Source organism: Theropithecus gelada, chromosome 8 (genome assembly GCF_003255815.1).
Source record: "Theropithecus gelada isolate Dixy chromosome 8, Tgel_1.0, whole genome shotgun sequence".
NCBI classification, from domain to species: Eukaryota; Metazoa; Chordata; class Mammalia; order Primates; family Cercopithecidae; genus Theropithecus; species Theropithecus gelada.
Window position 1 is genome coordinate 159,107 of NC_037676.1, and position 12,449 is coordinate 171,555.

Genomic DNA, 12,449 nt, shown 5'->3' on the forward strand with positions numbered 1-12,449 from the left:
GGAGGCCCTTGGAAACCACCGTGAATTGGACTGCACTGGGAAACCCAGATGAAGAAAGTCAACACCGCTTTGTCCTTCGCTGCCTGGCTCCTTTTTCAGCTCGTCCTGCGGCTCCAGGCATTATGCCTGAAGAGTCTCCAGGACACCGGTGGAGCTCTGTTTCCTTGGGTCCCCTTGCCATTTCTCTGGATTTGCGAAGATCCAGCGGGCTTTCTGTGGAACTCTCCTGTCGGGGAACTTTGGTGCCACATCCCCTCATTCTGCCCTTCCTCATCTGCACCTACACAAGTTAGGGTCCATGTTCCTTGGACGGGAAGAGACAGACAGGAGTCAGAATGCTGAACCAGCACATTGGGGGCATTTTCTCAAGTGGTCCAAGTGACCCCATGGTCTTCTAGAGCTTTGGAACCAGTCGCGTCCCACTTGACACCACACCCGACTCTCAGTTGCTGAATCTTGTTGGCCCTCCGGCGATCTCCCGTTGGATGAGTTGCATCTGCTGAAACTTCAGGTGGGAACGCCTGCTTACATCCCCCTGTGGCTGTTCTCCGAGCTTTCCGGTCACATAGTTTCCTGCCACGCTCTTTGGTTCATTTTGGTCATGCTCCTTTTCTGTCAGAGGAGCAGAGCGTTGATCTTGTTGATTCTGGATGCTGATACTTTCTAGGTGGTCTGGATAATCAAGGTAACGACCCTCAACGGCGGCGGAAAGGGAGCAGCCATTTGGCGTGGCTCAGAAAATCCCGCTCAGTTCCGAGGCCTCCTAGATGTGGAATCCTGGTCAGAGTTGTTCCCAGGTCAGAGAAGGGAGATAGCCTGTGCATGATGGGGTATCCTTGCCTAGAGTTTTCAGTGAGTCTCGACCTCAGCTACTCTTAGGATCAGGGGGAGAAGCATGGAAAGGCCCGGTGCTCAGGCATCCGGAAAGAAGATGGGATGAATATTCTACCTCTGAAGTACATCCCAAATCTGGGAGTTTATTTCAGCTTTACTGGGTTCTACTTGGCGAATGAAACTGTGCCTCGTTCATACGCACATCCGGAAACCACTTCATGGGGGCCGTCACAGTTTGAACCCCACGCGTGGCATCGCGGTGAGCCAAATGGGGACTCCTGGTGCAAGCGACGCTCTCCACGTGTTAGCGTGCGTGAGATTCACTTGGCGGAATTCGACTAGGTGCGTGTTGGTAGAGTGGGGCTGAGGTTCTCTTGCCCCTGTGGATGTTTAAGAAGTCAAAGGTCCTGCCAAATCCTGCGGTCCCCTCAATCAACTCTGTTTCGGAGACATAATGACTTGGATTGCTAACAAGTCAAGAAATTTTCAAGCCCTTGGAAAATCAGTTCCACACAAACACGGAATGAAAGTCAAAAGAGAGTACGTCATCTTTGTGAGGATTTTATTCACTTCAAAACCAATTAAACACACCTATTTCCAATGGCATTCCAGAGCCCAATTTTCGAGGCTGAGGAAACACCCCAAGAAGGCTTTGCATAGAACGCTTCACAGCATCCAGAACACTGCTGTCAGGGCGGGGCACAGCTGAAGGCCTGTATCTCTCAGAGTTCCCTAACTGTTCCCTGATTCAGTCATCTAGAGAGCAAACACATAGTCATTCCCCAGTTTCCTACTGACATCACAGCAGAAGTCTGACTCCTGTGCGTCACGGTCACCCAGTTTCTGAGGCAACGAATCACTGGCACAGAAGCTTCTCGTGGTGGGTTTCCGGAGAGCCCTGCGAACTACAATGTTCCTCACCAGAATTCAATGAGGCAGAGTCTCTGCATGTGGTCCCTGCCTGGCCTGGGCTCCAACATCCACAGAAGCACCACAGCTGGGGAACTTGGGAGTCACCACACACAGTCTGCTCTCTGCTCTGTGCTCCTCAGTCCCACGGTCCCTCCAAGTCACGGGAGCTGGAGGCCACGGAGCCCCTGCCACCTGCAGTCTCACTCCAGGTCAGAATCGCTGTCCTCTGAGGAGGAGGAAACCTGAAGGTCCTCATAGAGGACACTCAGGGGGACAGGAACACAGGGAGCCTCAGACTTCCCTGAGACCTGAGGGCTGTGAGCGAGGAAATCTCCCGGCTTCTCAGGAGAGGGAAACGAGGGAGCTGTCAGGAGGCTGGAGCTCCACCATCCATTTTCCAGTCTCCGGAAGAGCATTCTGAGAGGCTGGGCCCCATCATCCCTGGCCGCTGGGTGATGGGACATGGTGCAGGCCTGGGCAGTAGGCAGGCAAGGTCTGCTGTGCGGAGGCTGCAGGTCGCTGCTGGGCACCTGGGCGGATGTCCTCCTGCTCATCTGGGGCGACGGACTTGGTCTGAGTTCGGTTGCAGCTGGCGGAGTTGGAGAGTCTCCGGGGCCCCCAGCTCACCTCCCTGGATGGCATTTTCGGGCATCTGGAAGGGACCCATTCTCGGTTTCTTGGGGAAGTTCAGGCAAGCCTGAGTCGGAGCCTCGGCAGGTCTCTTGGCTCCTGGCCTGAAACTGAGATTGGAGCCGAGGCCCAAGCTGTGTGTGTCGCTGGTGGGCAGGGCTGTGAGGTCACCGCAGGACGTTTGTCTTGCGCTTGGGGGCTGATGACCCGGATCAGGCCGTGGGGCTTGGAGGCAGCCTCGGGAACTTCTCGGCGGCCACCCTGAGGGCTGCTGTGTGTCGGCTTCACCACGACGAGAGGCTCCGGACCCTGCTGCCTGACTCCAGGCTGAGGGATGTCGGCCACAGCCCCTGTCTGTGGTTCCTTTGGTCGGAGACTTGACGAAGAGCTCGGACTGGCTTTTCTGAGGGGAGACAGTGAAGCCAAGACGGATACCGTGTCAGACATTTTGGTAGCTGAGCCATCAGTGAGGGCAGGGTCCACGCGTGGCCTCTTATTGGTTGTGTGGACTGGCATTGGCCTGCTTGCAACCTGAAAGAAAGGAGACCGCACACATTAGAAGTTCCTCAGCATCCAGCCAACATGGAAATCAACCACATCCAAAGACGAGGTGCACACAGCAGGAAATTCTTAATACGGTATGGACAGGCAGTCCTTGGATGTAGGGAAAGATCCTCAACGTGAGTGCTGATCAGGACAAGACCTATGAAAAATGCACTCTCGAGCTATGATCTAAGAATACCATTTTTCTAAAGACTGTGTCTTGGGCATTCACTGGGTCAAAGCGCCTCCACTCAGTCTTCCATGAAGTGGGACGGACTAATGCCCTTCTGAAGGCAGGTTGGTGGTTCAAGTGTTCCCAGGACGTCTTTTCTGAAAACCTGCATGTTCCTGGGGTTAGCGTCCTCCAGGTTTGGGGCCTCTGAGGGACTAATTTCCTCACGCCGCTAGGAAGATGTTGTTGGCGGGCTTGCCATCATTGCACAAAAAGAAAGCAACAGGAAATACGGCATCTTCAGATGCCTTCACCTGGAATCAAATGGACCTGGAAGGATTGTGGAGTCCCTGACCCCAAGAAGGCAGGGAAGAGGGGTTCCCCGATCCCCTCACACACATGGGAACCTGAAAGAAAATCAACCAGGGTGACCTAGAGGAGAAAAGGACCAGGGCCCCAGGGTGACACTCACCCTCAGATAATCACAAGATTCCATGGATTCTTTTCGATTTGGACTGCTGGATTTCCTAGACAGAGAGAGCCTGGGAGCAGCTGTGAGCAAGCACATGCCAATCCCAATCCACAGAGCCAAGCTCTGTCCAAACATTTGCTAAGCTAGACCAATCCCCAGGCCCAGAGGTGCAAACAGTGACTCCACTCAGGACTTGGAAAGAGGAGCACAGGAAAAGGCCCAAATTTGCCAAGAAAGCTCTCAGAAATGTGGCAGTTATTTCATAAGTACTTGAATAATAAACCCAAACAATGGAAAACAAAACTAAACAAAGGCAAATGTGAATGGAAACGTGATGAGTGAGAGCAGGAGTGTGTCTCTGTTGGAAGCAAGCACAGCAGTCACCACTACTTCATTCAATCACGTTGATATTTATTCAAAAGCATTGGCCTGGGGCATGTAGGGAACCTGGACTAAGAAAAGGAATGGGGCACAGCTTGGAGAAAAAGGGAAGAGTCTGAGGACAGAAATAGAGCACCAGTCTTAGGAATTATTTATCGTGGCATCACACCAATGACTACAAGGACATCAGTATTCAAGGGGAGGTGTTAGTCCTGGGAGTGGGCAGCTGTCTTCAGATGAATTTTCAGGCCACGTCATGCTGGAAGCAGCACTCGCACATGGAGCAGTCAGGGATTCGATTGAGTGTGGTTGGATTCATGTAGTTAAATAAGAAGATAAATTTTAAGGGATAATGTGTGTGAAGTGAAATGTGAATGTTTTGTTTGAACTCCCTGCAGTTCTCCCTGTCCCTGCAGCATCTGGGACCCTCTGCTGTTGAAGTCAGTGGGTGATGATGGGAAACAGCAAAGGGGAAGAAAGTGGTCCCTGGAATTACTCTCTCTCCACATTTCAGGGAATGCACTGACTAAGGACTTGGACAATCTCTGACCCATCAGTGCAGGGGGTGGCTCTTGGATTAAATCACTTCCTAAAGAGACATCTCCGTGCCTTGCTGGGAGGCCTGTGGTGAACCCTGCGATAGATCTGGGGATCAGGACTTGGTGAAGGGGGCATAGGTCTGAGGGACGAGGTGCACAAGAGCTCCATAGCATGCAGGCTGAAACTGGAATCGGCTGGTCTAGGGCATCCCACAGGACTAGGTGTGGGTGGTAGAGGGTAGCGTTGGGGGAAGGCTGCCAGACAGCGTGGAATGCACAATGGGGTTACTAGGAGACAAGGGCTGGTCCCAGTCATGTGGTTTGCTGGGGGTATCATCAAGGGCTGGTGATTTAGGGGTGCTGCCTCCCCCTCTTCTGCAGGTGAAAAAGGCACATTCTCTCCTTTCATGTCTGAGATGACTCCATCTTGAACATGGAACTCCAAGGTGAAGTCATCAGCCGAAGGCAAGATGTCCTGGATCTGCACAGGGAACTGCAGGCCATCTTGTGACCTCAGGACATGCTCAGGGACAATCACAATGACTGTGTTCTCCAGGGTTAGTTGCAGCGCTGTTTCTGGGGCCAGGATGAGGACGCCCTCTTCCAGGCTCAGCCTCACTTCTGTCCCTTGTTCCAGGACTATGATGAGCTCCCCAGTGCCAGAATCCAGCCGCTCCTGTGGAAAGACAGTCCTCAGGATTCTGCCCTCCAAAAAGGCTGCAAATGATGACCATGGGGAGGGAGATGCCAGGAGCTTCACCCTTTACAACTTTAAAATACAAACTCCCTCCCAGAATTGGCTCTCATGCTGACCCACCCAAATGTACATCTACTGGATATCACTTGAGCCTGAAGATTGTGCAGCACTGTCTAATCTTTGCCATGCAAGGACATAGGAACTTACCTGGGGAGGTTCCAGGGACTGGCATGAATTCAGGTGTGGAGCTCCTGAAATTGAGAGTATTTTTGCACCTGCAGAGAGACCACAGTGAGGGAGGCTAAGGCTCTCTTCCAGCAAGAGTCTCCTGGATTTCAGAATGTGACCCTCAGAAATCCACAACCCAGCACTGGCTAGCCTCAGGACACCAGCCCACAACAATCAAGCATTGCTTTCCACTCATCCTGCAGAAAACACCCTCTCCATTTATGTCATGAGCCATGACACTGACCTCCAGGCATGGGGATCTTAAGAAATATTAGGGAACGTGCCTTACCTGTACAGGGACCCTGCTCCACTTGGTGGCGTTTGGGTGGATTCATTTGTGTGGTAGCCAAACTGCAGGACAGAAAGGGACCCATCAGTCTTCCACATAGTGACACAAAGCCTAATTCTCACAAGCCCCAAACTTCATTAGCCATCTGGCACACATTGTTGCTGTGGCCCAAAATCACATGCACTTGTGTTCAGCTCCAAATCCTATGTGCATCCAGAAAGTCCTAACACTCATCTCCCACCCTCTCCTTTTCTAGAGGCTTTTCCTGTTGGTGCATGTGTGTGATGAGAGATGGTGATTACAGGAAACAGTTTGCTTTTTCAGGAGCTCATCCACATGAGAAGGAGGGACATCTAATTTGGCCTGAGGACTTTTGGAGAAGATGCTGATTTTTCAGGTATCTAACCTCTGTGTCTATGCAGTTACAGTGTGAATGGAGTGAGAGATGATGGGAAATGTTTCATTTTCTAGTGAGCACAAGGAAAACATTTAGATCATGCTCACAGTTTACCTGTCTCCACACAAGAGGCAACTTCCATTTACCCAGAGGACAGAGATTAACAGTGAAAAGAAACATGAGATGAGCCCCCAACAGGTTGCCGAAACCCCCCATGCTGGCCGCATCCTGTGGTCTCCACTGTGGGTCTCATCTCCCCGATGTGTTCTAAATTTATAACACTCAAGGTCATGGCAGGCCAGGGTGTCTTCTCTGCCCTAGTCTGGCCCTTTAGCATATATTCACACACACACACACACACACATGCACACACATAGTCACACACAGTCACATGTCAACCTGGAAACCCAGAGTAGCCACATACTCCAACATACCTGGCCTCTCCTTCATTGTCATTCTGCCATTCTGTCTGGAAATCCCTGGGGCTTCTTGGGCGCCGGTAACCATACATAGTAAATGGTCTCTGGACTTGCTTGTGGCAAAAAAATCTCAATCTTTGGCCTATTTTCTGTAAATCTATACAGTTTACGCCTTGATCTTTTACTTTACCTGAAGGAAAATTATCAGCCCCTAGCACAGCACAGCCAGAGCATGGGAGAGCGTGCCCTGGCCTGGGACCAGTCAAATGGTGCTTTGGTAGAGTCAAATCTTGGGGAAATCTTCCAGGAGTCTTATAAGAGGTGGAGCCATGGGATTTGTCAAAATGGATGAATGTGATTGGCTAGTGGTGCTGATTAAACAACACGAGGGGCCTGCATGGGAGTGGTTTTATCAAAACTCAATCAATATGAGTGTGACCCTGTCAGAATTAGCCTAATTCAATCAAAATTAATTCAAGATCTCTACTCTGATTCACCATATAATTGTGATATAAAATAACAGTATTTTAAACTAGTGATATTTACTTTCTATTGTAGTCTGTTTATTAATTGGGTAGGACAATTATTTTTTGTAAAGTTCATGTGTACATCATTTCTCAGTAAACATAAAGGATTGGGTCTAGAAAACTTTGAAGATACCACAAATTGTATATGCTCAAGTCCCTTGTATAAAATGGTGTAGAATTTAGATATAACGCATTCACATTAATTTATATAATTTAAATGATCTCTAGATTATTTTTAATACCTAATGCAATGCCCAGATGTCACATCACTTATGTGAACGCAAAAAGAACGTGGTGCATGGAAAATTTAAGATTTCTTTGAAGAAACTTGTGCAAATATTTTGTGAATATTTTCTATTCAAGATTAGTTGAATCCATGAAGATGGAACCTATGGATATGGAGGGCTAACAGTATTTTTAAATAATAAAATAATATGTATTTTAAGTGAATTAAGTTTTAAAACGAATCTCCTGGGGAAAGTTGTCCAAACATAATAAGCGAGTATTGTAAGACAACCGGGGGAAAATACAAAAAGAACCTTTACTTAATTTCTGATCTATCATCGTGTATTAATCTGTCTGTTAATTTATTTCTTGCCTGTATTCCCACTGGACTAATTTCAGAATTATAAGGCAAGTTTTGCTTTCAACATTACTTATTAATTACAAATCCATCATTTTTATGGTCAAAGTCACCTAAACTTCTTGCAGGTGGCCGAACACCATATGCCTGAACTCAGAATGAGTCATTTTAAGATTAAAAATTATTTGGCAACATAAAGAATAATAGATGGTATTGGGGGAAAACAATAATCCAGTAATCACCAGAATTGAACTAGAAGGAAAATCTCTGAGGGTGCACCATTACTGAGCATGCCATCTCTAACAGGCCCGTGAGCTCAGGGCTTCATTCTCTCTCTGGAACTTGTATAAATTTGTTTGTGGATTCTCTTTCTATTTAGCTGATAATTTCATCAGTTTTATTAGGTGAAGTATAGATTATGTTTCCCTTAAATGTTAAAAAAAAAAAATGAATCTAATTCGCAAATGCCTTTTGACTGAAGCTTTCCTCTCTAGTTAGATAAATCATTTAGAAGAATAAAAGGAAGACAGGAAGATTCCTTTAATTTTGCCAGTGTCTTAAAGGCCTCCAAGGGGAACATTAGTGCCTTTATCCAGAGAACTGTCTGCTTTGGGGATTTTGATCATTTCTGAGGAGAGCAGCAGATAACTGGCTGAAGATCAGATGTAGTTATAAAATTGGATTAATTGCCTACATTCTTTCTGGCTGCAGGGTTTAGGTTGAGATATTCAAGAAATAGCCTCTATTGACGGTTCTGGAGTATGTATATTTTACAGTCAAGAAAGAGAAAGGCCCCCATTGTGAGCTTCTGTGTGTCTCTTCTAGCTGAAAACCTATGGACTGCAAACCAGTACACGAACAAAAATATGAGGGACTCGCCAAATAAATACTCTACCTTTATAATCGCTTTGATTATAAACAAAGCAAGTTTTAATACATTTACACCATAAAAGTCTCAGGATATATCCTGCAACACAGAATAGTAACTTACTTTTGAAGAAATATTTAAGCAATATGTTTTCATTTGGGGTGGAAACTATTTTTCACAAAAGTGTACCTTTCCCCTTGCATATGTAATGAAAATCACTTTTAAATCTGCAGTGCTATGGTAAAATTAAAGACGTGGCTCTTGGCGTTTTAATAGCAACAATTTAAGGATGTATTAGTGCCCCTGCCTTTCATTGTCTATTTTTCAGTGACTTTGGCACTGTAGGAAAGATGAGCCCCTCACAATGTGAAAATGCAGGGATGCAGAAAGCTGGATTTCCCTGCAGGGGCCCCTTCCTCGCGAGCTGCACTGAGACTGCACAGCCGTGCCCTGACCCCAGACTCCTTCCTCTGCAGGGTCCCCGTGTTCTGTAGATTTTCCTCACAATTCTTCATGTGTTTCTCCTCATAATCAACCTTGATAGAAGTTGCGAGGAAGCCACATTACAGCCTGCTATGGTTATCAATGAAAATCCCTAAGGAACACGTATATTTGTAAAATAATTCTCGCTAATATATCCCAACAGAGATAGTGCAGAAGAAAACACGTAGGAACAGCCCAGAAAATGAAGTCTTTTGTGCTGTTTCAGAAAAATATCCGGGAGACGCGCAGGGAATCTCACTCCTCAGCGGGTAGGGCTGTGGACACGAGCGTTTTCCTTAAGATGGACGCAGCCCGATTGGCCCCAAAGCCACGGGAGAGCCGCCTCCTCCCTGGCCTGAGGAAGGGAAGTTCCCTCTTCCCTAGAGATCTGGCCCCGCCTCCGCAAGCAGAATGCGCATGCGCCCTGCACGACCAGAAAGCGGGTTCCAGTGCCCTCTGCCGGCTATGGGCTTGCAGCGCGGGACTCTTGGCCTTCACGGTTTAGCAGTTGACCTGCGTCTGAATCACTGAAATTCCGGTTTTATCAGTACCTTACTTTTGGAAGATCAAATGCAAATGGAGCACGGTATCTTTTTTTCTTTTTCTTTCTTTCTTTCTTTCTTTCTTTCTTTCTTTCTTTCTTTCTTTCTTTCTTTCTTTCTTTCTTTCTTTCTTTCTTTTCTTTCTTTCTTTCTTTCTTTTCTTTCTTTTCTTTCTTTCTTTTCTTTCTTTCTTTTTCTTCTTTCTTTCTTTTTTGAAAGAGGATGGAAATAAAGAAGCAAAGTCCAAAGACCATATAGTCTATTGATTCCCTGTATGTGGAGGAAAGAGGAGCTTCAATAAGAGAAGCATTCTCTGTGATGCTTTAATGCCAAAGATCTGCCACTGTGCATTTTTCAAATACAATACAATTTTACAGCACAAATAGTACATCTTAGTGGGACAGGATTACAGCAAATAACATCTAAAATTTGGAGAACATTACATATTTAATTAAATAGGTTAAAGTAAAAATAATCTGAGGCCTGCCTGGACACAGCCTCTGCCTCTCCTTCCAGATTGTCATGAGCTTGAATTGATGTCTCGTCATCCTCACACAGGAATTGACATAAACCCTGGCTTTAACGTAAAAACAGTTGGGCAGATTTTTAAACATTATGATGTTTCACTTTCACCCATGAATTAGCCCATTTAATTGGCCTCAGTAAAGTCTATGATTTTGCGATTGTGCAGTTTGGTAAAAGCTCAACGTCATCTCAGTATATTTCCTGGTACCACTTCTCCTTGATGTTTGGATTCAGTACTGAGGTTTGTTGAAGCACAATGCATATCCAAGCCCTAGAGTCAAAGCAGAGGATGCTTCCTGGTCAGAACATTCATTTTGCTTGTGGAAAAGTCCATTGAATCTGATATAAAAGGGCTTGCATGATGACTGAGAATTTAGGGTGTTTAAGTTTGCTGGTGCTTTATGTGCTAGGCTATAGTAAGGGGAGCAAAGTTGTGTCCTTCTCTGTGTCATAACGCAATTACTCACTTGAATAAAAAGTGGGATGTCATGAGATGAATTCCTATTCCCACTTTGGTAGGCTTTAGGAACAAACTCTCAAGAGTTTCCTGCGGGATACAATAGCAGGGCTGCCTGACTCTCTGCCCAGGAGCTGTTCATGGGCAGAGACAAAAGCTGGGGTCATCCAGTGGTTTATACAAGGTGTCTTTGATACTATCCCCATTTCCCTGCTAAACCTGTGTAATGGCTCATTGAGAAACCTGGCATGAAGATCCCTGTTTTGTCAACTCCAGGGGTGGATGGAGACAAATATTTTTTTTGGAAGTTAGAATTAGGGGACATGGACTGTGAGACAAAAACAAAAAACTCTTGAAGAAGGCAGGGACTCGAAGAAAGGGTTGGAATTTCTACCCACATGCCAAAGAATGCAGAAGAAATTGTAAGTGTCAGAGCAGCATAAATAAAACTAGAACTTGTACAACATACTACATTTTTCAGCAACAGTTTCTATTGTTTCAATATTTGCAAGTATTGTTCTCTTAAAAAACTTGAGGTGCTTACACTTCTGGAGAGAAAAATAGAGACATGTAAGAGGGCAGCAGTGACACAGTGGTGACACACTCTGGAGTCCCACCCACAAGCAGCACACTTTGACCCACTCCACAAAAGCTCTAGTCCACAGTTCAATTCCTCCTTAAAAAAAAGTGAGAAACAAATAATCTAAAATTTAGGAGAAAACAAGTAGAATGACCCACTTTCAAGCACTTTCTAGATTTTATGACACCTCTACTAGACAGACTTTATGTAAAATGGAAGTAACATAGTCTTTGAGCACATTTACATTTTTAAAAAAAGAAGCCCTAAGGTCAACCTGCAAATTATAGATTTCCCAAGGTCTCTTTTTCTCTCTTTTCTGCCTGCTTTAAATCAGCTGTTACTTTATGACTGAGATAAAAAGCACTATTTGGATATAACAGGAGTTTTTTTATTTTGTTTTGTTTTGGTTTTTGCAAGTCAGTGTTATCTATTCCTAACGTCCTCAAGCAAAAGCTACAGGAATTTTTTTTCTGTGCAAATATGTGCATGTATATATTTAAAAGGCCTTTGTAATTTCTATAATTTTATGTTATGTAGCAATTGTATCCATTTTAATTTCTCTCTAGCAGAACAGACTTTTTCTCTGTGTTCCTTAGATGTAAGTTTCCTGTCTGATTTTCACCTATGAGTTGTTTCCTTTGATATGCAAAGTAAAGCTATTTAGTTGACAGCTACCTAAGGTAGCAAAACAGGTTATCAAGAATTTGAAAGCCTAAGACAGGAAAAATAGGATCTTATGAGTCTATAAGATGTACATCTATTGGCATGCCTAATACATCTATGTGTTTATGTGTTGTGTATACAATGTTTCACTATTAAAAATATATACAAGAGCTCTAATTGGCTTAAAAATAAAAGCACATAAATCAGATACTTAATCAAATAAAAGACTACATAAACGCTTTTTTAAGTTCACTTGACTTAAGTAAAATATTTAACAAATAAGCTGGCTTTAAAATTATGGGTAAAGTAAGATTAGAAATGTCATAAAAATTGTTAGCATTTTTGTTTTGTGTTTATTGATTAAGTAATTCCATACTTAATCCTACAGAAGAATATAAAATTAGTCATAGGGTTATAAAATTATAAAACCCAGACCAAGACAAATGATCTTTGCTTGTGTAATTTTAGACAAGAGAGACATGGAATATCCTTTTAATGAAAGCAACTAAATCCTAAATTATTTGTAAAAATTCTTATATTTAACTTTAGGTTTCCTATGTAAGTAAATACCTAAAATTCACAGCTATAAAAATGGATAACAGGGAAGGAACTTACAGAAGGACTGTTACAGTTTTGGTCAATAATCTACGTAAACTATTGAATAATGTAATCAGGGAAATGTGATGGAATAAATGCTTGTAAACAAAC

General features: G+C 44.8%; 2 protein-coding genes across 2 annotated transcripts; both read right to left on the reverse strand.

The window, feature by feature from the left end:
• Positions 1-1,946: 1,946 nt before the first annotated feature.
• On the reverse strand, positions 1,947-3,599 carry LOC112630446 (putative protein FAM90A5P). Its single transcript, XM_025394763.1, is given in 4 exon segments — positions 1,947-2,344; positions 2,347-2,520; positions 2,523-2,907; positions 3,564-3,599. Coding segments are annotated over 4 exon segments (981 nt in total). The 5' UTR covers positions 3,588-3,599.
• A 301-nt stretch (positions 3,600-3,900) lies between these two features.
• On the reverse strand, positions 3,901-6,777 carry LOC112630585 (proline-rich protein 23D1-like). The gene is made up of 4 exons (XM_025394998.1): positions 6,529-6,777; positions 5,698-5,759; positions 5,388-5,455; positions 3,901-5,159 (listed from the first exon to the last, which is right to left on the reverse strand). Exons 1-4 carry the CDS (start codon positions 6,603-6,605, stop codon positions 4,527-4,529), a joined length of 840 nt encoding a protein of 279 aa, XP_025250783.1. The 5' UTR covers positions 6,606-6,777; the 3' UTR covers positions 3,901-4,526.
• Between the last annotated feature and the right edge of the window lie 5,672 nt (positions 6,778-12,449).